This window comes from Syngnathus typhle, linkage group LG17, assembly GCF_033458585.1.
Source record: "Syngnathus typhle isolate RoL2023-S1 ecotype Sweden linkage group LG17, RoL_Styp_1.0, whole genome shotgun sequence".
Classification (NCBI taxonomy): Eukaryota; Metazoa; Chordata; class Actinopteri; order Syngnathiformes; family Syngnathidae; genus Syngnathus; species Syngnathus typhle.
Window position 1 is genome coordinate 2,287,952 of NC_083754.1, and position 19,797 is coordinate 2,307,748.

General features: G+C 40.8%; 1 protein-coding gene and 22 non-coding genes across 23 annotated transcripts in view; all 23 read left to right on the plus strand.

Moving 5' to 3' along the window:
* The first annotated feature begins 309 nt into the window (after positions 1-309).
* LOC133170951 (junction plakoglobin-like) overlaps positions 310-19,797 on the plus strand; it is a 34,545-nt gene continuing 15,057 nt past the window's right edge. Inside the window, exons 1-5 of the mRNA XM_061304187.1 lie at positions 310-514; positions 11,610-11,664; positions 13,081-13,287; positions 14,657-14,910; positions 15,099-15,337. Of these exons, the coding sequence (XP_061160171.1) occupies positions 11,649-11,664; positions 13,081-13,287; positions 14,657-14,910; positions 15,099-15,337 (716 nt within the window). The 5' untranslated portion in view covers positions 310-514; positions 11,610-11,648. The remainder of the gene's footprint in view (positions 515-11,609; positions 11,665-13,080; positions 13,288-14,656; positions 14,911-15,098; positions 15,338-19,797) is intronic.
* On the plus strand, positions 15,508-15,579 carry trnaq-uug (transfer RNA glutamine (anticodon UUG)). The gene has a single exon. It is a non-coding gene; the product is annotated as a tRNA-Gln (tRNA).
* Positions 15,830-15,901, plus strand: trnaq-uug (transfer RNA glutamine (anticodon UUG)). Its single transcript has one exon. It is a non-coding gene; the product is annotated as a tRNA-Gln (tRNA).
* trnaq-uug (transfer RNA glutamine (anticodon UUG)) lies at positions 16,147-16,218 on the plus strand. The gene has a single exon. It is a non-coding gene; the product is annotated as a tRNA-Gln (tRNA).
* trnaq-cug (transfer RNA glutamine (anticodon CUG)) lies at positions 16,303-16,374 on the plus strand. Its single transcript has one exon. It is a non-coding gene; the product is annotated as a tRNA-Gln (tRNA).
* On the plus strand, positions 16,456-16,527 carry trnaq-uug (transfer RNA glutamine (anticodon UUG)). The gene has a single exon. It is a non-coding gene; the product is annotated as a tRNA-Gln (tRNA).
* trnaq-cug (transfer RNA glutamine (anticodon CUG)) lies at positions 16,613-16,684 on the plus strand. The gene has a single exon. It is a non-coding gene; the product is annotated as a tRNA-Gln (tRNA).
* trnaq-cug (transfer RNA glutamine (anticodon CUG)) lies at positions 16,933-17,004 on the plus strand. Its single transcript has one exon. It is a non-coding gene; the product is annotated as a tRNA-Gln (tRNA).
* On the plus strand, positions 17,096-17,167 carry trnaq-uug (transfer RNA glutamine (anticodon UUG)). Its single transcript has one exon. It is a non-coding gene; the product is annotated as a tRNA-Gln (tRNA).
* On the plus strand, positions 17,253-17,324 carry trnaq-cug (transfer RNA glutamine (anticodon CUG)). Its single transcript has one exon. It is a non-coding gene; the product is annotated as a tRNA-Gln (tRNA).
* trnaq-cug (transfer RNA glutamine (anticodon CUG)) lies at positions 17,572-17,643 on the plus strand. The gene has a single exon. It is a non-coding gene; the product is annotated as a tRNA-Gln (tRNA).
* On the plus strand, positions 17,732-17,803 carry trnaq-uug (transfer RNA glutamine (anticodon UUG)). The gene has a single exon. It is a non-coding gene; the product is annotated as a tRNA-Gln (tRNA).
* Positions 17,889-17,960, plus strand: trnaq-cug (transfer RNA glutamine (anticodon CUG)). Its single transcript has one exon. It is a non-coding gene; the product is annotated as a tRNA-Gln (tRNA).
* On the plus strand, positions 18,210-18,281 carry trnaq-cug (transfer RNA glutamine (anticodon CUG)). The gene has a single exon. It is a non-coding gene; the product is annotated as a tRNA-Gln (tRNA).
* trnaq-uug (transfer RNA glutamine (anticodon UUG)) lies at positions 18,373-18,444 on the plus strand. Its single transcript has one exon. It is a non-coding gene; the product is annotated as a tRNA-Gln (tRNA).
* trnaq-cug (transfer RNA glutamine (anticodon CUG)) lies at positions 18,527-18,598 on the plus strand. Its single transcript has one exon. It is a non-coding gene; the product is annotated as a tRNA-Gln (tRNA).
* Positions 18,690-18,761, plus strand: trnaq-uug (transfer RNA glutamine (anticodon UUG)). Its single transcript has one exon. It is a non-coding gene; the product is annotated as a tRNA-Gln (tRNA).
* On the plus strand, positions 18,845-18,916 carry trnaq-cug (transfer RNA glutamine (anticodon CUG)). Its single transcript has one exon. It is a non-coding gene; the product is annotated as a tRNA-Gln (tRNA).
* trnaq-uug (transfer RNA glutamine (anticodon UUG)) lies at positions 19,008-19,079 on the plus strand. Its single transcript has one exon. It is a non-coding gene; the product is annotated as a tRNA-Gln (tRNA).
* Positions 19,165-19,236, plus strand: trnaq-cug (transfer RNA glutamine (anticodon CUG)). The gene has a single exon. It is a non-coding gene; the product is annotated as a tRNA-Gln (tRNA).
* On the plus strand, positions 19,328-19,399 carry trnaq-uug (transfer RNA glutamine (anticodon UUG)). The gene has a single exon. It is a non-coding gene; the product is annotated as a tRNA-Gln (tRNA).
* On the plus strand, positions 19,484-19,555 carry trnaq-cug (transfer RNA glutamine (anticodon CUG)). The gene has a single exon. It is a non-coding gene; the product is annotated as a tRNA-Gln (tRNA).
* trnaq-uug (transfer RNA glutamine (anticodon UUG)) lies at positions 19,648-19,719 on the plus strand. The gene has a single exon. It is a non-coding gene; the product is annotated as a tRNA-Gln (tRNA).

Sequence of the window (19,797 nt, forward strand, 5' to 3'; positions counted from 1 at the left end):
CATCTGTAATGGCGGCCTCCGTATCATATCCGGATTTTAAAAAAATAAATATTTGTACCCATGTATAATGCGCACCCCAGATTTTAGGACAATAAATTAGTTCAATTTTGCGCATTATACATGGAAAAAAACGGTACTCATTTCAAAACATGGAATTGACGTATTCCAATCAGTCACAGCTATGTGATTCCTATCTGGGATTGGGGAAAAGAAAGGACAAGTCATAGTGAGCTCTCGTCTTTTTTTCCCCTATCTACTCCGATGACGCGCTCGTAACTGAGGCTGCTGTCTTCCCCTTCACTCCGCCCGGCTGGCCGCTCGCTCGCTCGCTCGCTCGCTGCACAGTGCGCACCGCCTCTGACACAAGAGACAAGCAGAGAGGGGAGGCACACTGAGCGCTGCAAACCTCTGGAACGGATCTGCACCTGCACCACGCACACTGAGGATTTCAGAAGAAAGGACACAAGTTTAGAGCGGCACGAAGCTGCAACGACCTACCGCCCGGTTCAACAAGGTAACCCAACCCATATGCATTTGAACGCTGCTTATTAATATTACACACGCATGGATGGAAGAAGGTTAATGAAGCATCCAGTCTGTGGTCGTCCTGCAGCATCGGCTCGATCGGTTGATATGTCATTTCGTATATCTCGTGTGTGTGCGTGTTAATGAACGTTCACGTTGATAAATTGCCGCTCTTTCGGGGAATACATTTACAGTACATGGAGAAGCATGTGTTCCGGTCAAGTCTGAGAATTTTTCGGACAAGCACCAAAGTCATTTCAATTGGATGATAAATCTGTCATTTAGGGCACTGCTTGGGTGATTTGGGGTGTATTTAAGTTGGATGTGGATCCTATTTTTTGTTTCAATGTGGAGTTTATCTTCTGCATGCTCTGCTGGCATGATGATATAGCCCTGCCCCCCCCCCTATACGCACACGTTTGCTGTTGTTTTACTTCAATGAGCCTTTCATGAAGCATCCCATCAATTATCTTCATTTGGGTTTAGCGGGTGAGCTGGACCCCCCAAGACTGGTCGCCATCGAAGGCACACATAGTCCATCACGTGACGTTTTACTTTCATGCTTGAGGACAATTTAGAGACGGGGTGTCAAACTCCAGTCCTGATAATGATCCTGATTAATTGAATTGAGGGAAACTTGGGACACATGTAGCAATGCGGCCCCCAAGAACTGGCGTTTAACACCCCTGATTTGAAGTCTTCAATGAACCAACATGCATGTTTTTAACATGTGGGAGAGGGCTTTCAGTTTTATCAGTAAAAATCCAATAAATACAGAAAAAAGTATTTTCCAATTTCTTTTTTTTTTTTACTCATTGTGAAACCAAGGCCAGCTTGGATGAACACAGAGATAATATCATGGCAGTCATATTTAAAAATGAACCAGAGGCTTTGCCCCCCAGCTCCCCGTCTTTTTTCTTTCGGTCCACTCAAACTGGGGTCTCCATCTATTTTTTCCCAGGGTCCAGTGCTTCTCCATCACTGGTACTTTGAGACAAGGTGGTAGCAGCTGCAGATGGTAATGAACAAGACTGATCTGTCTGTCAGTCTCACCAATCACTGTCACACCCTAAAACCTTGTCTCAAAGCTCCGAGTTGCCCCCTGTTGGTGAATAATATTCATTACATGATTACGCTGCAACACACAAATGTTTTTTTCTAAAATTTACCACGACACACCTGACTATATATTTCGGTACACTGATCCAGATAATACCACAGTAAGCTATTTCCTTTTCTTTCCTTCTTTTAGTGTTCTAATTTTCATTATTCATATGCCAGTGCAGAAGCATCTGATTGTCAACAGATATTAAATCTCAGATTTATCTCTGTCAGGAGAGGAAGCGTTCAAGTGGTATTTAATTTTCTCTCTCTCTCTCTCTCTCTCTCTCTCTCTCTCTCTCTCTCTCTCTCTCTCTCCTCTCCTCTCCTCTCCTCTCCTCTCCTCTCCTCTCCTCTCCTCTCCTCTCCTCTCCTCTCCTCTCCTCTCCTCTCCTCTCCTCTCCTCTCCTCTCCTCTCCTCTCCTCTCCTCTCCTCTCCTCTCCTCTCCTCTCCTCTCCTCTCCTCTCCTCTCCTCTCCTCTCCTCTCCTCTCCTCTCCTCTCCTCTCCTCTCCTCTCCTCTCCTCTCCTCTCCTCTCCTCTCCTCTCCTCTCTCACAATATGTCCTCATGTCTGCTTATTTTGCCACAGTGTTTGGCTGTGAAAGGAAGTGTGCATACCAGCCACAGAGCTATTTAACACTCTGGTAATTGGAAAATATTTCGAATTTGATAAGTACTTGGATGCAATTAGAGTTGTTATCTTACGAAACACTTTCCCCCCCCCGAAACATTCACTATGACAGCTTAAATAAATCTACCAAACAAGTGTAGGTGGAAACATATCTGCTCAATTCAAAATATGTATTTCATGAATGCAACACTTCATCGATATCCTGAAAAATGACGTCGCCAATCCCAAATAGGTCCAACGGCTGTTGGTAATGCAAATCTGTGCTAAAATAATAGCTCGGCTGACCTTTTGTCTTGTTAGTGCTTTCATAATGTCCAGTAGCCGGAACCCAGCCATAACTTTAAAATGTTGGATCTTGCCTCAGCCTACCGGCCAAGTAATGGCCGGAAAAAAATGGCATGGGAGATATATCAGGCTTTGTTGAATTCTGTTTTCATGCCACACTGGAATTTGGCATAAACTTCACCTAAAAAGAATTCTCTGATGAGTCAATTTTCTGCTTGATTGCTCATGCAGCTCTACTTAAAAAAATAAAAATAAAAAAAGAGTAGATAGGAACCCCTCTCCATAACCACATGTAAGAAATACAGTACTTCTATTATGTACTATGGAAATGAGACTTTAATTTTAATAAGTACAATTTAGAATTTTTGAATAGGCAGCCCAACTAGTCAAAGCACAGTGTTCTGATTAATGTTTCATTTGTGAAATATGAAGTAAAACGGCAAAATCCACCTATTTTTATCAAGCCACAACCAATCATGGCTTATCGGTTTTCCGAAGCTGGGCCGTGATTGGTTCTGGCAGCGTCAATTTGCTTGGGGGTGCCACTCTGCTGCTCTGGCATCAGGTTTGGCACGGATTTTCTTGCTTGACATTCTCACCCACTGTTTGGCGTGTTGGCAGGATCCCTGGCATCAACCCCTTCCATTTCCATTCATTTGAATTTTATATTCTTTGTTTTTCAAACAGTGACTCACAACAAATTTGATTTCTAAACTGAGGTTTCGCTGTATACCTTTAGGGAATATACTAAACTGGCTAACAAATTTTTGTGTGTGTGCGTACAAGACAGAAGGTGATCATCACTCTCTGGTTACTTATACTCAGGAGCGACTTATATACATATATATGTTTTTTTTTTTCACTTTTTTGGGCATTTTATGGCTGGTGCGACTTATACTCCGGTGCGACTTATAGTCCGAAAATGACGGTAGATAAAATAAAGTCACACAAATATTCTTTAACCTGGCCTTTGTGTGTCAGCGGTGTCAGTGTGACTACACAACAACACACTGCAATGCCAATGTGTATATGTCTTGTCCACTTTCAGTGACTATAGTTTGTGTGTCTAAGTGCATGAGTGATTCCAAAGCATCCCAGAACAGAGCCCTGTGGTGTATCGAGGTCAGATGAAACTGAGAGACATCAGGGGGATGTAAATTGCAGGCACACACACACACAAACAGTGTCCCTGTTTTATAAACAGTTGTCGTACTGCCAGCGATTTACAGCTGGATAGAGTGCAAGTAACGTGCTCTTAATACAAAGTGGAAACGATTTCTTCTATGATATAGCTGGATAGTCGATATTGGAAAGTTACAGTGTTTGTGTGTTTTTTTTTTTCCCCCCCCCCATGAAGAAAAATGTTACATTTTCACAGTTGATGCAGTTACCAACTGAGATACTTGAGGAAATGTTCTAGTAGGTTAAAATAAAACCTCTCATTGTCCTTGTCGGATGCGTGCAATTGGAAGGACGCAAAGTCTCTGTGGCGTGGTTTAACTTGTCAGTATTTTATCTTATAGCCTTGTCTTGATCAGTCAGTGTACCTTGAATCTGAGCTATTTTTTTCTTTTTGAGGAAAAAGATTTCAAGGTACTTTCCCTCCAGAAACATTTCTGGAGTGTTTAACAACGTCTGCTTTCAGAAATGAAGTCTTTTGATACGTTGATATGCAGTGCCGTTTTACACAACAAATTCGCAAGATCTTTATTTCATTGAATGATAAATGGAAATCATGAAACATTGTAGGCAAGACCCACAACTTGGCTGAATCTGAATAAAAGAAGAATGGATGCAAAATTAATTTGAAATGACTCCAAGTAGCGGCTTATAGTCCAGAAATTACGGTAATAGTATAATAAATAATAATAAAAATCAGAAGTAGACCTCTGACTTGGAACACTTCGCTACATGCTTCAGTATTAAAATGGAATGTTATTTCCCCCCCAACACATTTCTATTAAACAACCAACCTAAAATAAATATTTTTCTAATCTTGCTCACTGTACATTGCCTGAGGTACAGAATGTTCAATACTACAGTCCATGCCTACTAACCTAGAACTTTGGCTTACCACTGGGTTGCCAAATGACTCTCTAATTTCTCCACTGAGAAAATTGTCTCCAAACAAGAGAGCGAGGTACCTCTGTTGTTGCCATGGTGAACTCAGCAGGTTTCAGCCAGCAGGTGTGTGCCAGAAGTACATTTGTTTGCATCAGTGTGTGTGTGTGAGCAAGCAAGAGACAATGTGACCAGGAGAATTCAATTAAAATGGGAGGATTTCAAACTGTTGTCCTCTCATGACATGCACTTATGCTCCCTTTGACTGTTTCTGAGACATTGCGCATGCATGCATGAAGAGGTTTTTTTTTTTTAGGGTTGTGTTTGTGTGTGTGTGAATGTTCAGCGAGAGAGTGAGTGACTATGTGAGTGAATGAGACATCAAGGGCAGCCAAGCTATAAACCGGTCAGAAGTCTGCATGATAATGACTTTGCTACGGAGCGAGCTATCATAACACGCCCGGACGCACGCACTGTCTTCCTTTCTCACCACGTAGCTTCGAAGTTATAAGTTGCTTTTTTTTTGTCGATTTGTTTTTTAATATCATGGTGGTGTGTCCTTGTTTCACATGCCACTATCTCCTCTGTCACATCTGCAACCCCCTATTTCCAACTGTACTCCTTTTGCCACCACCACTGATAATAGTACCGTAATTTTCGGACTATAAGTCGCGTTTTTTTCTCATAGTTTGGGTGGGGGGGCGACTTATACTCAGGAGCGACTTCTATACATATATATGGTTTTTTTTGGGCATTTTATGGCTGGTGCGATTTATACTCCGGTGCGACTTATAGTCTGAAAATTACGGTATTCACATTCGGACAGTAGCATGGACACAGTATTGAACAGAAGGACTGGACTGGAGAAAAAAAAAAAAACCTGGAGGAAAAGATACGGCTGTTGTAAATTAGGGGGAGTCAAGCCATGTCTCCGTGTCTTTGTGTGTATCCAAGGGGAATGGTGTGTTTACAAAGGTATGCATGCATTTGCATATTCTCCCCACCAGAGTAAAAGTAATGCTGTTGTTTGCGGTGCAATCTATAAATCTGTTTTCAAAGCCCGTGTGTGTGTGTGTGTGTGTGTGTGTGTGTGTATACGCTGTGACAGAATGTTAAGCCAAGCGTTGATTGTGACAAAGCCTGGAAATGTTGCTGATCAGCAGTGATTTGAGCCAACACACGGCTCTAATGTTGACAAATGTGTGTGCCTGTATAAACAATCTTTGACCATATTAGAATAATGTCGGTGAAATGTTGAAACCAAAACTCGAATGAATTTGGGAGTACCGTAATTTTCGGACTATAAGTCGCGTTTTTTTTTTTTCATAGTTTGGGTGGGGGGTCGACTTATACTCCGGTGCGACTTATAGTCTGAAAATTACGGTAGGTACTTGCAAGAACGTTTGAACGTACTTGTCGCTAGTATGTTCGAACATACTCGCAAGTACTATGTTTGAATGTACAGTATTTTCCAGTCAAAAAGGTTTGACTCCATATTGGCAGGTCCAAGTTTACATAAGAATGAGACATGTTATGTGGCAGGATTTTGTCATTTAAGAGTCTGGTCAGATGGGAGTTGAACCAAAGACATGCTGCCCTTGTTGTTATTGCCCAAGGGTTTTTAACTTTCAGATGTATTTTTAGCGGCTAAAAATAGATGGAGCAAATATCAAAACGAGATGAATCAGGTTTCAGTTAGACACAAGTTGCAATATGTCTCAATTTTGTTAATAACCAATTTTAGGTTCATTGTCTAGTACCGACATCACTCACTGGAAACATGAATAAAAGTGTTTATTAGCAGTTTGGTACGCCTGTTTATCAGCTGTTTTTTTTTTTTACAGACTGCTGCAGTAGCTAATCAGTCACTGAGCTGCTGCTGCTGCTGCTGCCACATTAATATGCACCAATTAATCGAGTTACTGATGGTCTCTGTAAAAAAACTCCATTGTCAAGCAAAAGTGGCCTTGTGTAAGCTACCACTGAGTGGTTCAAACAGGCTTCAGGCTGCTCTGTTCAGAATGTTCAACAGCGTCAATGAGGTAGCACACAAAGCTCGAGAAGGAGCGCAGGAGATTGATAGAGAGGGACATGATTAGATGTTTGGAGGATAGATAGGGGACGGCGATGGAGAGGCAGTGATGTTGTATAATGTGAGTGCAGATCACAAAGAATGGGCTTCAGAAAAAATGTCGGTGTATTTGTGTGTGTGTGTGTTTGCAGCTTTGATGGGTATGTAGGAGGAATGAAAAGCCTGTCTCCTCCTCTTAACATCACACATGCTTCATCCTCCTCTTTCTGCCTCATTTCTCCTCAGCTTGTTCTTTTCCTCCTCCAGCTCACCTCTTTCTCCCTCTCCAAAAATTCCCTTCTTTTCTGTTTGGTTTATTTGGACCTCTAATGTTGCCAATATTTTGTCATTCATTCATTTTCCTGTATATTGGTGTTACAAGGCCAATTTCCTTTTCAAACTAATTCAGTTACTGGATCGGTTATTGTTTTCCAAAAATAAAAGCAAATATCTTTCTTTTGGGTAAAACCCAAAAGATAATCTTGGTTTTGTGAAGGGCTACAGAAATGAGAGAATCATTTCTGAGAGGATAAAATGAGATGATTTGTGCTAAATCAGATTACACAACGATTAATTGCCGATTAATTTGATGATCAGTTATTTGTCCGTGGATTAATTCTGACACCTCTAAATGCAACTTTGTTATTCATGCTCCTCTCATCTTGAAATGATTAGGATGTGGAGTCCCTCTATTTATGTCTCAGGGTTTGTGCTTCAGGCATGCGGTCAACAATAGGAGTTGTTTTTTTTTGCTTGCTCGGTGTGATTAGCGAAACCGCCGTCCTGCATATCAATCAGTTGTTTACTTGCCTTTCTTCAAGGCCACTGTTGTGTTGTTGAAATTGACAATATATTTAGTTTTAACTTGTATCGGAGCAAAAACGAAATAAATAACTTTCTGACTCAAACACCATTTCTGCTTTTGCCTTCGCTTAACCACCTTGGCATTTTCACCTTGGCAATCTTTATCACTTTTTATTGCTTTCTAAGGGACTTTAAAAAAAATAAAACATCTCACAGTGTTCTCTTCAGGTTGTTTTGTAATATGTTTTTAAAAAAATAAAATAATTGGAGAAAAATCTGATGGGAATCTATTTTACGAAACATTGCATTCACATTTTTACGTTATGCACTCTGTAAACTGGAAGAATTAGAAATCTAAAAATAATCCAACATAACTCGTCTCTCTTAACACGGAAGAATAGGGTGGAGACAAATGAAGGTGGTGGAAGGGGAAAGAATTGAAAGAAAAGCACGGCGGATTAACACAGATGAAGAGAAGCGAGCAGGGGAAGAGGGGGAGGAAGGGGCTGAGAAGAAAATGGAGAAGAGATTTATGCCATTGTGTTCAGCTAAGCAAACCAAAACCTGACAACAGAAAGACTCGAACAAATGGACGACTGGGTCTATTACTTCAAAAAGTTAATTATATAATGATATAAAAAAAAAAACTACATAGTTAAAATGAATGTACATTTGACAGCTAGGCAGCTAAAAGTCTTTAATTTTTATATTTTTTTTAGTTTATGGGATTCCTGCCAAATAATGTTGGACTCTCTTTGTGAAAAGGCAATTTTTTCTGGGTGCTTGTCTGGATTTATGGTCCGGTTGGGGGGAAAAAAAAAAAAAATCCCTTTAGGCCGCACCACTTGAGTGTCAAAAATCACTTTTCAACACCCATCGATCATACAATCCTGCTATGAAGTAACTTTGCAGACATTTTCTCAATGTCAACAGTGATTAATTTTATGCTAATTTGCTGAGTAATGTGATTTCAGCATGTGTGTTATCTTCTGCTCCACTTTGCTTCATAATATCCATCAAACCACTTCCCAGCTCAGTCCACAGCATTTGGAGCTCTGGCTGATAAAGGCCTAATTTGCATTTGGAAAAACCCTTTGGCGCATTTCTTTTTTTTTTTTTTTTTCAACCAAACAAGGCTATTATTATTATTCTCTCTGCTTTACCTCTGAAATTGATTAGCTTACTGTATTTAGTTTGATTCATCAAGAGCATATTTCAGGAGTTGGTTGGTTTAATAGCACATTATGGTTTTGGAAGCGCTCCAACATATTTTTTGATTTAATCCAGACATCCAGAGGGATTTAGTCTCCGAGAATCAGGGGGAAAAAAGGAAAATTTGATTCTACCCCCTACCTGTGTATGTTCTTTCTTTGCCGTCTGTACTCTATCTGATGTCTTGGCAGTTATTTATTCCTCATAGACCCTTTTTTAAAATGAATGTCAAAGGCCTCAGGAATAAAGTTAAATATAGAAACTTTATTTCAACCTTACCTTGTATAACACTCCTGTATTTATGAATGTTCAAACTTGAAATCTTCTGAGCAAGTCACAGGGGGTTCATGCAATATTTAAAAAAGTAAAGAAAATCATATTTCAGCTTGTAGAAGTAAGTCAGTGAGGGTTTTATGGCCAGTAGTTCTCAGTTTGTTAAAGTAGGAGTGGCTGTGGCGTTTACATTTTTGCCAACATGAATATTTGGCCGCATTACATTCCCCAGTTTATCATTCCAAACATTTTCTAGCCGTTATCGTTTGCTTCGGTCAGAGGAACATGTTTTGATACGAAAACAGTCATGCTCACATTTTGGAAAAGGAAAAGGCATGGGAGAGATAATACCTGGAGGGGATCAAGATTTGCAGGTGGAGGAAAGCTATCATGAAAAGAGGGATGAAGGGAATCCTAAAAGGAAATCAAAAGGGCGGGAAGAAAAATATACGCGGTAAAAACATTTCCCTTTGCAGCTTACTGTCTGTTTCACTTCAATCTTCATGCCCAATCATGTAGATAATCTCTTTCATTTTGTTCTACTTGAATTCTTTTCATTTATTTGGCCCACTTTGATTTTGGTGTGTACTCACAAACACCCTGAATCGTTGGCTACTTTGCAAAATCAAAGGACATACTTCCCTTGGCGGACACATTTCATATAAAAATGTGCTCTGCTATTAGTATTTCGAACAAATACATAAATATACTGGGCCAGAGGTGTTTTTATGTATTACAAATTGGAATGCAAACAACATCTGCCAGTGTCATGAAGGTTGCAATTATAAAAGTCATTTTCATCACAGGCAGCGAAAAAGAGATTAAACAGAGGGGGTGAAGACTTATTGGCGCAATGTAAAATCAAATGTTTTTTGTTTTGGGCCTATGCTTTCCGTCGAAATTTTCTGATGCTATTATTAAAGGACTGCTTTAAACGGCCAACGGGGAGCAATTCAACTAGATTTTGGAAAACTCTTGTCAAAATGGAAGTTGTCTAGGATGACAAAGAATGATAAGAGTCACTATTATTTCCATTATTGCTCTTGTTCCGAACTGAATAGGCTGTCAAACACTGCCAATTTGTTTCACTTGTGTCAGAAACTGAAGATGTGCATTGATTTGAGACATTTCCTCCACACGTCACATGAGTCATACAGTCTGGCAGGAGCACATTTATCCAGGATATTGATTTTAGATCAATACTAGCGAGCTACGCAAGCACACACCTCCAGTTTGATCCCCAGTCGTTTTTCAGTCCACAGTTTCTCCCCCAAAAATGACCTTTGACTATCTTAAAAGTAAAAAAAAAAATCATTCCTGCTTAGCCAGCAATGTTCTATCTTGTCAGTATTGTGGAAGACTCCCAACTAATTTCGAACCAGGGTATACTTAGGAAAGATCACCAGTCAATCACCGAGCTGACCTCGCACTTCCTTTTGCGGCTATCGTTATTTACGCTGAAGTTTGAAAGCAAACTCAAGTGAAATGACTTTGAGAGTTTGCTCAAGTGTGAACGCTCTAATCAAAAGCCTGTTGTGCAGCCAGTCAAACATGAAAACTCTGCCACTTTGGATTCCGAGAAGCCCCAAGAGGTTTTATTGCACATCGTCATGTTGACTCGTCTAAACTTAGAAAGGCCGACGTGTGATTGAGCGATTTTTGCTTGGCTGTTCTATCGGTTTGTTCATTCTCTGCTGTATTGTGCACTATTAGAGTGGGCGAGAATTGTAAATAGTTTTTCATGAGCAGTTTAGATGTTACATTAAGACTTTTTTTAAAATTTATTTATGTTTATTATTTATTTGGGTATGTTGGAAATTTAGAAAATGTTTTTTATGTTGAGATTTTTTTACCCTACAAAGTCCAAATAAATGCTGCTGTGAATTTTGTGAGTCATCATCTTCCCTACTAGTTCCCTAGGCTAATATTAACTTATTACCGTAATTTTCGGACTATAAGTCGCGTTTTTTTTCATAGTTTGGGTGGGGGGGCGACATACTCAGGAGCGACTTATGTACACATATATTTTTTTTTTCACTTTTTTGGGCATTTTATGGCTGGTGCGACTTATACTCCGGTGCGACTTATAGTCCGAAAATTACGGTAATCACAGGTAAACAGTGACACTGGAGCAGTGAGTGACCTATTGATGATGTCGGGTGCTTTGCTTATGATGCGAATGAATGCATGAGGGAAATAAAGAGCAAAGGTGGGTTAAGGCACATCTTCTGTGGATAGCTTTGTCGTTTCTAACCTGACCTACTTTAACCCTAAAATGTTTTTGGTTAACCTTCTGATCGTCAACCAATGGGACTGGTGCTTTAACACCAGTGAGGGAAAATTGCGAGCATCATTTCCATGACATTTAAAACCCCCCATCTGTTCATGTTTAATTAGGTTGGGGCTTGCATGTACAGACGCATAAATGGAGCTGCAAAGTAATTTGCACCACTCTAGAAAATCTTCTCAAGAGGCCACACAGTACAATGGAGGAGTTTGCTGTGTTGATGAGAAGATGAGGAACTGTGTGACCAAGTTGTTGACTGACTTGAAATAGCTTATCCATAGGGACTTTCAAGTGCTAAAGTGGGTTGAGTCGAGTCCTGGTAAAAAAGTTTGTTTGTTAAGATTGAATTTTCTTGCAGGTCAGAGGTCAGTGAAAGTAGAAGTGCAAGTGGACGGAGATGATGTCCATGCAAAGTAAGTATCCTTCATGGTTTTCCAAACATGATCTTTCCTTTTAATCATTTGATCACTTGCAATCCTAGCTTGGATGATGTAACACAAGGCTTAATTGGTTTTAGGCTAAAATAGCCGAAATTAAGATGAGTGGGGTTTCTAATTATGTGGAAAAAATCCATTGCTTATTACAATCATCTTGAGCTCTTTTTATATGACCAGGAATAAAAAAATTTTTTTATGCAAATACGCGCCATTGTTTCTTCAAGTGTGTAATTCATTTGGATATTCTAATCAATTCATAATTACATCTGTCGCCTGATTGCTTTTTCATACGATCAAACGTGTCGAATCAGCCTGCTGTTTTCTGTCATGTTTATATGTTTTTTTTTTTTTAAATGACAAAAGTTTGATCTGGCCTTGACTGTGTTTCTGCCTGGCTCAATCTGTTCAGCACAGCCTGATTCCACCAGAGTGTCTAATCATGGCTGTCTGATACGACCGGCCTCAGTAGAATTAAGCTGCTCGCTAAATAGCTTCCTGCCAGATTGAGCCTCTTGCAGTAATATGACAACATCAAATTTTTACGTGCACACTCACACATGATGCTTGCAATCTGGAGCACAGAATAGCAAAATGATGATATCATTTATAAGTAACTAATACGTAACTTTGGAGGGCTGCTTGTCAGGATACGAAATAAAGCGGAGTTAAGTGAGAAAGCCATATTTGATATTTTTGCATATGTACAATCAGCATTTGTGAGACACATTTCTGAAGAGTCATTTCTCATATTGGGCTTCATAAGAGGGAGGGAAATCTGAAAAATGTCTTTTTATGAAGAAACCTTATTAATGGAACAGAAGCCTGGACATCCAACTCCGGTCACATACGTTGCCTTGAGGCTTTCAACATCAGATGGCTCCAACTCCATCTTGGCCTCACCTGCAAGGTCCGTCTGCCACGCACAGATATCAAGCAGCGCACTGGTGCCATGAGCACTGAGGCAACCCTTGCAGAGAGGCAATTATAGCGGGTAGGACACACAATCTGGATGCCAGCAAATCGACCACCCTGCCAAGGTGCTTCATGGCCAGTTCCGATTAACCAGTCCAAAAAAAAAGAAGCTGAGATGCAAAGACCATCTTAAAAGGAGCCAGAAAAGTTGCAAAATTAATTGAATGATTAACTAAATCCAATGCCAGACCCAGAGCAGCACAAAATTCTCCGTTATCTAGTTCATATAAAATATGATTTATTACTTTTTAGACTGTCAGCTGTGTCCTGACCTGAAGGCCAGCAGGAGAAGATTAAAGACCTTAAGTGTTTGTGAATGATTTTCTACCTTGAGGTTGATTGACATCATCCAATAAGAGAGATTTCAGAGTGATAACAGCAAAAGATATTGAAGGAGGTGAACAATAATTTTTTTTTCAGTGAATGAGGCAGACAGTGTGGTGAAAGTGGCTGAGTGGCAGCAGACCTACTATGCTTCAGACTCTGGCATCCAATCAGCAGCCACCACAGTGCGGGATGATGATAGCAGTACCGGGTGCAGTGGCAGTAAGAAGTACACAACTAGTACAACTAGTACTGCAGCGGCAATAACCAGCACTGAAACAGAAGCAGCTCGTGAACAAGAAGGTGAGCCCTATTTTCTTTCAATTTAGTGTCCATTTTTCATCCTGCTTGTGCTGTTAAGAAATGACTGTGATGGGGGATCTGAGTGGAAATCAATCACATGCCAGCTTTGATCGGCAATGATGGCCGAGTTTCCAATCACATCGTTGGGGTTTTTTATCGAACCCGCACCCTCTGAACTGTGAGGCGGCCGTGCTAACCAGTGCATCATCGTGCCACATATTATTATTTTAATTATTTCATTATTATTGTTATTAGGATTATTATTATTATTATAAATTTGTGATCCCTTTGGCATTTGGTAAAATAATAAACACCAATTCTCTCATTCATTAAATACATACCTGCCCCAGACTTAGTTAAAGCTATCAATATTTGTATGAAACTTACCGAATTCGATGGCCCAAGTTGAGCCAAAGCGCAAATAGAAAAATTCAATTGTTGTCTTCTTGTTTAGTGTGTTGTCTGAAATGCCCTTTGTATCACGACTTTGGAATGATTGTAGTTTCACACCTGAACAAGCTTGCACTGAAAGCAATTGATCGTCATATCTTATAGGCGCGCTGTTCATTTTCAGGTCCGTTAGTCCGGCTTCACGCTGAAATTTCGATTCGTCATGAACTAAAGTGACTCCCCTGAGTTCCATATGATGTAGTTCACACACACGCCAACCAAGCCCTTCAAATGAATATTAATTGTGATTAATATTTTTTTATAATCAAGCACTTTTTCCCCATAGCTAACAACCAATCACAGCTCACGTGACATTCACAAACTAACCTTGAATTTTTTTCTTGGTTATTTTAAAAGCGCCGCAGATGACTGTTAGAACAACAAGATCCAAAACATCTGTTAATTTAAATTAAGCCTCAGTAATTAGTAAATAGTTTCTTTGGTCATGATTGTTCATGGTGTTTGCTCTCCATCCCAGTACTGGCAAAGGCTGTAAGTATTGATATTTCAGTATTGATCTGCCCGACACCGTAACATACATGTAATTGGAGAGAGAAGTCTGTGCTTCTCTGCTTGAGCTGTTGCCCCTGGGACGTGTCCACTGTTAGATGGATTTTTTTTTTTTTTTTAATCGACATTAGGTTAGTTAATCTCACTCTTCCATTGAGTCAAATTGCACCCTACTGTCAAATTCTTCATTTATTTATTTTAAAAAATACTGCATCTAAAATCCATTTTGTACTTTGAAGACATTTAACAAGCTTGTTGGGAAACTGTTCCGCATTTGTTTAAGTATATGTCATTCTCGTGTGTCATTGTTAGTCTCACAAAATGTAAAAGCCTTTTCCAATTTAGGCCGTTTCTCTCACTGATGGAAAATGTAAGTTCATTCTGTCTCTGTTTCAATTTCCTTACACAGATTTAGATGCTCAGTACTCATTAACCCGAGCCCAGCGTGTCAGGGCAGCCATGTTTCCAGAGACACTAGTGGAAGGAGAGGCAGCCATACCTGTCCAAGCAGATCCCAGCCAACAGAGTAATGTGCAAAGACTGGCCGAGCCTTCGCAGTTACTAAAGACGGCCATAGTTCACCTGATAAATTACCAGGATGACGCCGAGCTGGCCACAAGAGCAGTTCCGGAGCTCACTAAGCTCCTTGCAGATGATGATCCGGTACTTCATGTTGCATTGTCTTTGCAAATATTTATGACTAAATATATATCATGCATTAATTTACCCAATGTTTTTTGTAGAATTAGAATGTTCTCTCACCTTTGCATATATTTGAAGTCATTATCTTCATTAAGCCTTTGAACGGAACCTCTACTTTTCCTTATACACAATCTTGCGCTGTTTACTAGGTAGTGGTAAACAAGGCAGCCATGATTGTTAACCAACTGACTCGTAAAGAGGCAAGTCGCCGGGTGCTGGTGCAATCTCCGACCATGGTAGGAGCCGTTGTTCGTGCCATGACAACGGCAGTTGACATGGAGACAGCTCGTTGCACTGCAAGCATCCTCCACAGCCTGTCACATCAGAGTGAGGGACTGCAGGCCATATTCAAGTCCGGAGGGATACCAGCACTTGTCCGGATGCTGAGGTACAATCATTTCATCTGGATTACTAAACATTCATGTTTGAGTCTAGCATACATACCACAGATCTACCCCCCCCCCCCCCCCCAACAATTCATGGATATTTTTCTCCTGGATTTGCGAAATAGTAGCTTGTGAGCTGCCCCATGAAACCATATACTTCACCAAACCACAAGGTTCTGTGGTGTAATGGTTAGCACTCTGGACTTTGAATCCAGTGATCTGAGTTCAAGTCTCAGCAGAACCTCAACCATTTTGTCATCTGGGGAAAATTGGCAAAATGATCGCTTGTGGGCTGCCCCATGAAACCATATGCCTCCTTAAACCCTAGGGTTCCATGGTGTAATGGTTATCACCCTGGACTCTGAATCCAGTGATCCGAGTCCAAGTCTCGGTGGGGCCTTTTAGCACGTTGAGATTCTTTTATGAGAAGTCCTTTATAGTCCGGAGGCATACAAGCACCTGTCCAGATGCTGATATACCTCACTGGATCAGAAGGTTCTGTGGTGTAATGGTTAGCACTCTGGACTTTGAATCCAGTGATCTGAGTTCAAGTCTCAGCAGAACCTCAACCATTTTGTCATCTGAGGTGAAATTCTCAAAATGATCAATTGTGATCTGCTCCATGAAACCATATGCCACCTTAAGTGTGAGGTTCCATGGTGTAATGGTTATCACCCTGGACTCTGAATCCAGTGATCCGAGTTCAAGTCTCGGTGTGACCTTTTAGCGCGGTTAGATTCTTTTATGAGAAGACTAGTCCCGAGGGATACAAGCACTTGTCCAGATGTAGATATACCTTGGCAAATATGAAGGTTCTGTGGTGTAATGGTTAGCACTCTGGACTTTGAATCCAGTGATCTGAGTTCAAATCTCAGCAGAGCCTCAATCATTTTGTCATCTGGGACAAAATTTGCAAAATGATCACTTGTGAGCTGCCCCATGAAACCATATACCACTTTTAGCATGAGGTGCCATGGTGTAATGGTTATCACCCTGGACTCTGAATCCAGTGATCCGAGTTCAAGTCTCGGTGGGACCTTTTAGCGCGGTTAGATTCTTTTATCAGTCCCGAGGGATACAAGCACTTGTCCATATGTAGATATACCTTGCAGAATATAAGGGTTCTGTGGTGTAATGGTTAGCACTCTGGACTTTGAATCCAGTGATCTGAGTTCAAGTCTCAGCAGAACCTCAACCATTTTGTCATCTGAAGTAAAAATTCTCAAAATGATCGATTGTGATCTGCCCCATAAAACCATATGCTACATTGAGTGTGAGGTTCCATGGTGTAATGGTTATCACCCTGGACTCTGAATCCAGTGATCCGAGTTCAAGTCTCGGTGGGACCTTTTAGCGCGGTTAGATTCTTTTATCAGAGTAATATTAGTGCCGAGGGATACAAGCACTTGTCCAGATGTAGATATACCTTTCAAAATATAAAGGTTCTGTGGTGTAATGCTTAGCACTCTGGACTTTGAATCCAGTGATCTGAGTTCAAGTCTTAGCAGAGCCTCAACCATTTTGTCAACTGAGGTAAAATTCTCAAAATGATCAATTGTGATCTGCCCCATGAAACCATATCCCACCTTAAGTGTGAGGTTCCATGGTGTAATGGTTATCACCCTGGACTCTGAATCCAGTGATCCGAGTTCAAGTCTCGATGGGACCTTTTAGCGCGGTTAGATTATTTTATGAGAAGTAATTGTCCCGAGGGATACAAGCACTTGTCCAGATGTAGATATACCTTGCAAAAATATAAAGGTTGTGTGGTGTAATGGTTAGCACTCTGGACTTTGAATCCAGTGATCTGAGTTCAAGTCTCAGCAGAACCTGAACCATTTTGTCATCTGAGGTAAAAATTCTCAAAATGATCGATTGTGATCTGCCCCATAAAACCATATGCTACCTTAAGTGTGAGGTCCCATGGTGTAATGGTTATCACCCTGGACTCTGAATCCAGTGATCCGAGTTCAAGTCTCGGTGGGACCTTTTAGCGCGGTTAGATTCTTTTATCAGAGTAATGTGTCCCGAGGGATACAAGCACTTGTCCAGATGTAGATATACCTTGCAAAAATATAAAGGTTGTGTGGTGTAGTGCCTAGCACTCTGGACTTTGAATCCAGTGATCTGAGTTCAAGTCTTAGCAGAACCTCAACCATTTTGTCATCTGAGGTAAAATTCTCAAAATGATCAATTGTGATCTGCCCCATGAAACCATATCCCACCTTAAGTGTGAGGTTCCATGGTGTAATGGTTATCACCCTGGACTCTGAATCCAGTGATCCGAGTTCAAGTCTCGGTGGGACCTTTTAGCGCGGTTAGATTCTTTTATCAGAGTAATGTCCCGAGGGATACAAGCATTTGTCCAGATGTAGATATACCTTGCAGAATATAAGGGTTCTGTGGTGTAATGGTTAGCACTCTGGACTTTGAATCCAGTCATCTGAGTTCAAGTCTCAGCGGAACCTCAACCATTTTGTCATCTGAGGTAAATATTCTCAAAATGATCAATTGTGATCTGCCCCATAAAACCATATGCTACATTAAGTGTGAGGTTCCATGGTGTAATGGTTATCACCCTGGACTCTGAATCCAGTGATCCGAGTTCAAGTCTCGGTGGGACCTTTTAGCGCGGTTAGATTCTTTTATCAGAGTAATGTTAGTCCCGAGGGATACAAGCACTTGTCCAGATGTAGATATACCTTTCAAAAATATAAAGGTAGTGTGGTGTAATGCCTAGCACTCTGGACTTTGAATCCAGTGATCTGAGTTCAAGTCTTAGCAGAGCCTCAACCATTTTGTCATCTGAGGTAAAATTCTCAAAATGATCAATTGTGATCTGCCTCATAAAACCATATCCCACCTCAAGTGTGAGGTTCTATGGTGTAATGGTTATCACCCTGGACTCTGAATCCAGTGATCCGAGTTCAAGTCTCGGTGGGACCTTTTAGCGCGGTTAGATTCTTTTATGAGAAAATCGAGTCCCGAGGGATACAAGCACTTGTCCAGATGTAGATATACCTTGCAAAATTATGAAGGTTCTGTGGTGTAATGGTTAGCACTCTGGACTTTGAATCCAGTTATCTGAGTTCAAGTCTCAGCAGAACCTCAACCATTTTGTCATCTGAGGTGAAACTCAAAATGATCAATTGTGATCTGCCCCATAAAACCATATGCCACCTTAAGTGTGAGGTTCCATGGTGTAATGGTTATCACCCTGGACTCTGAATCCAGTGATCCGAGTTCAAGTCTCGGTGGGACCTTTTAGCGCGGTTAGATTCTTTTATGAGAACCTCGAGTCCCGAGGGATACAAGCACTTGTCCAGATGTAGATATACCTTGCAAAAATATGAAGGTTCTGTGGTGTAATGGTTAGCACTCTGGACTTTGAATCCAGTGATCTGAGTTCAAGTCTCAGCAGAACCTCAACCGTTTGTCATCTGAGGTGAAATTCTCAAAATGATCAATTGTGATCTGCCCCATGAAACCATATGCCACCTTAAGTGTGAGGTTCCATGGTGTAATGGTTATCACCCTGGACTCTGAATCCAGTGATCAGAGTTCAAGTCTCGGTGGGACCTTTTGGCGCGGTTAGATTCTTTTATGAGAAGTAATTGTCCCGAGGGATACAAGCACTTGTCCAGATGTAGATATACCTTGCAAAAATATAAAGGTTGTGTGGTGTAATGGTTAGCACTCTGGACTTTGAATCCAGTGATCTGAGTTCAAGTCTCAGCAGAACCTGAACCATTTTGTCATCTGAGGTAAAAATTCTCAAAATGATCGATTGTGATCTGCCCCATAAAACCATATGCCACCTTAAGTGTGAGGTTCCATGGTGTAATGGTTATCACCCTGGACTCTGAATCCAGTGATCCGAGTTCAAGTCTCGGTGGGACCTTTTAGCGCGATTAGATTCTTTTATGAGAAGCTCGAGTCCCGAGGGATACGAGCACTTGTCCAGATGTAGATATACCTTGCAAAAATATGAAGGTTCTGTGGTGTAATGGTTAGCACTCTGGACTTTGAATCCAGTGATCTGAGTTCAAGTCTCGGCAGAACCTCAACCATTTTGTCATCTGAGGTGAAAGTCTCAAAATGATCAATTGTGATCTGCCCCATGAAACCATATGCCACCTTAAGTGTGAGGTTCCATGGTGTAATGGTTATCACCCTGGACTCTGAATCCAGTGATCCGAGTTCAAGTCTCGGTGGGACCTTTTAGCGCGGTAAGATTCTTTTATGAGAAGTGCATTAGTCCCGAGGGATACAAGCACTTGTCCAGATGCTGATATACTTCAGCAAAACAAATGGTTCTGTGGTGTAATGGTTAGCACTCTGGACTTTGAATCCAGTGATCTGAGTTCAAATCTCAGCAGAGCCTCAACCCTTTTGTCATCTGAGGTGAAATTCTCAAAATGATAAATTGTGATCTGCCCCATGAAACCATATGCCATCTTAA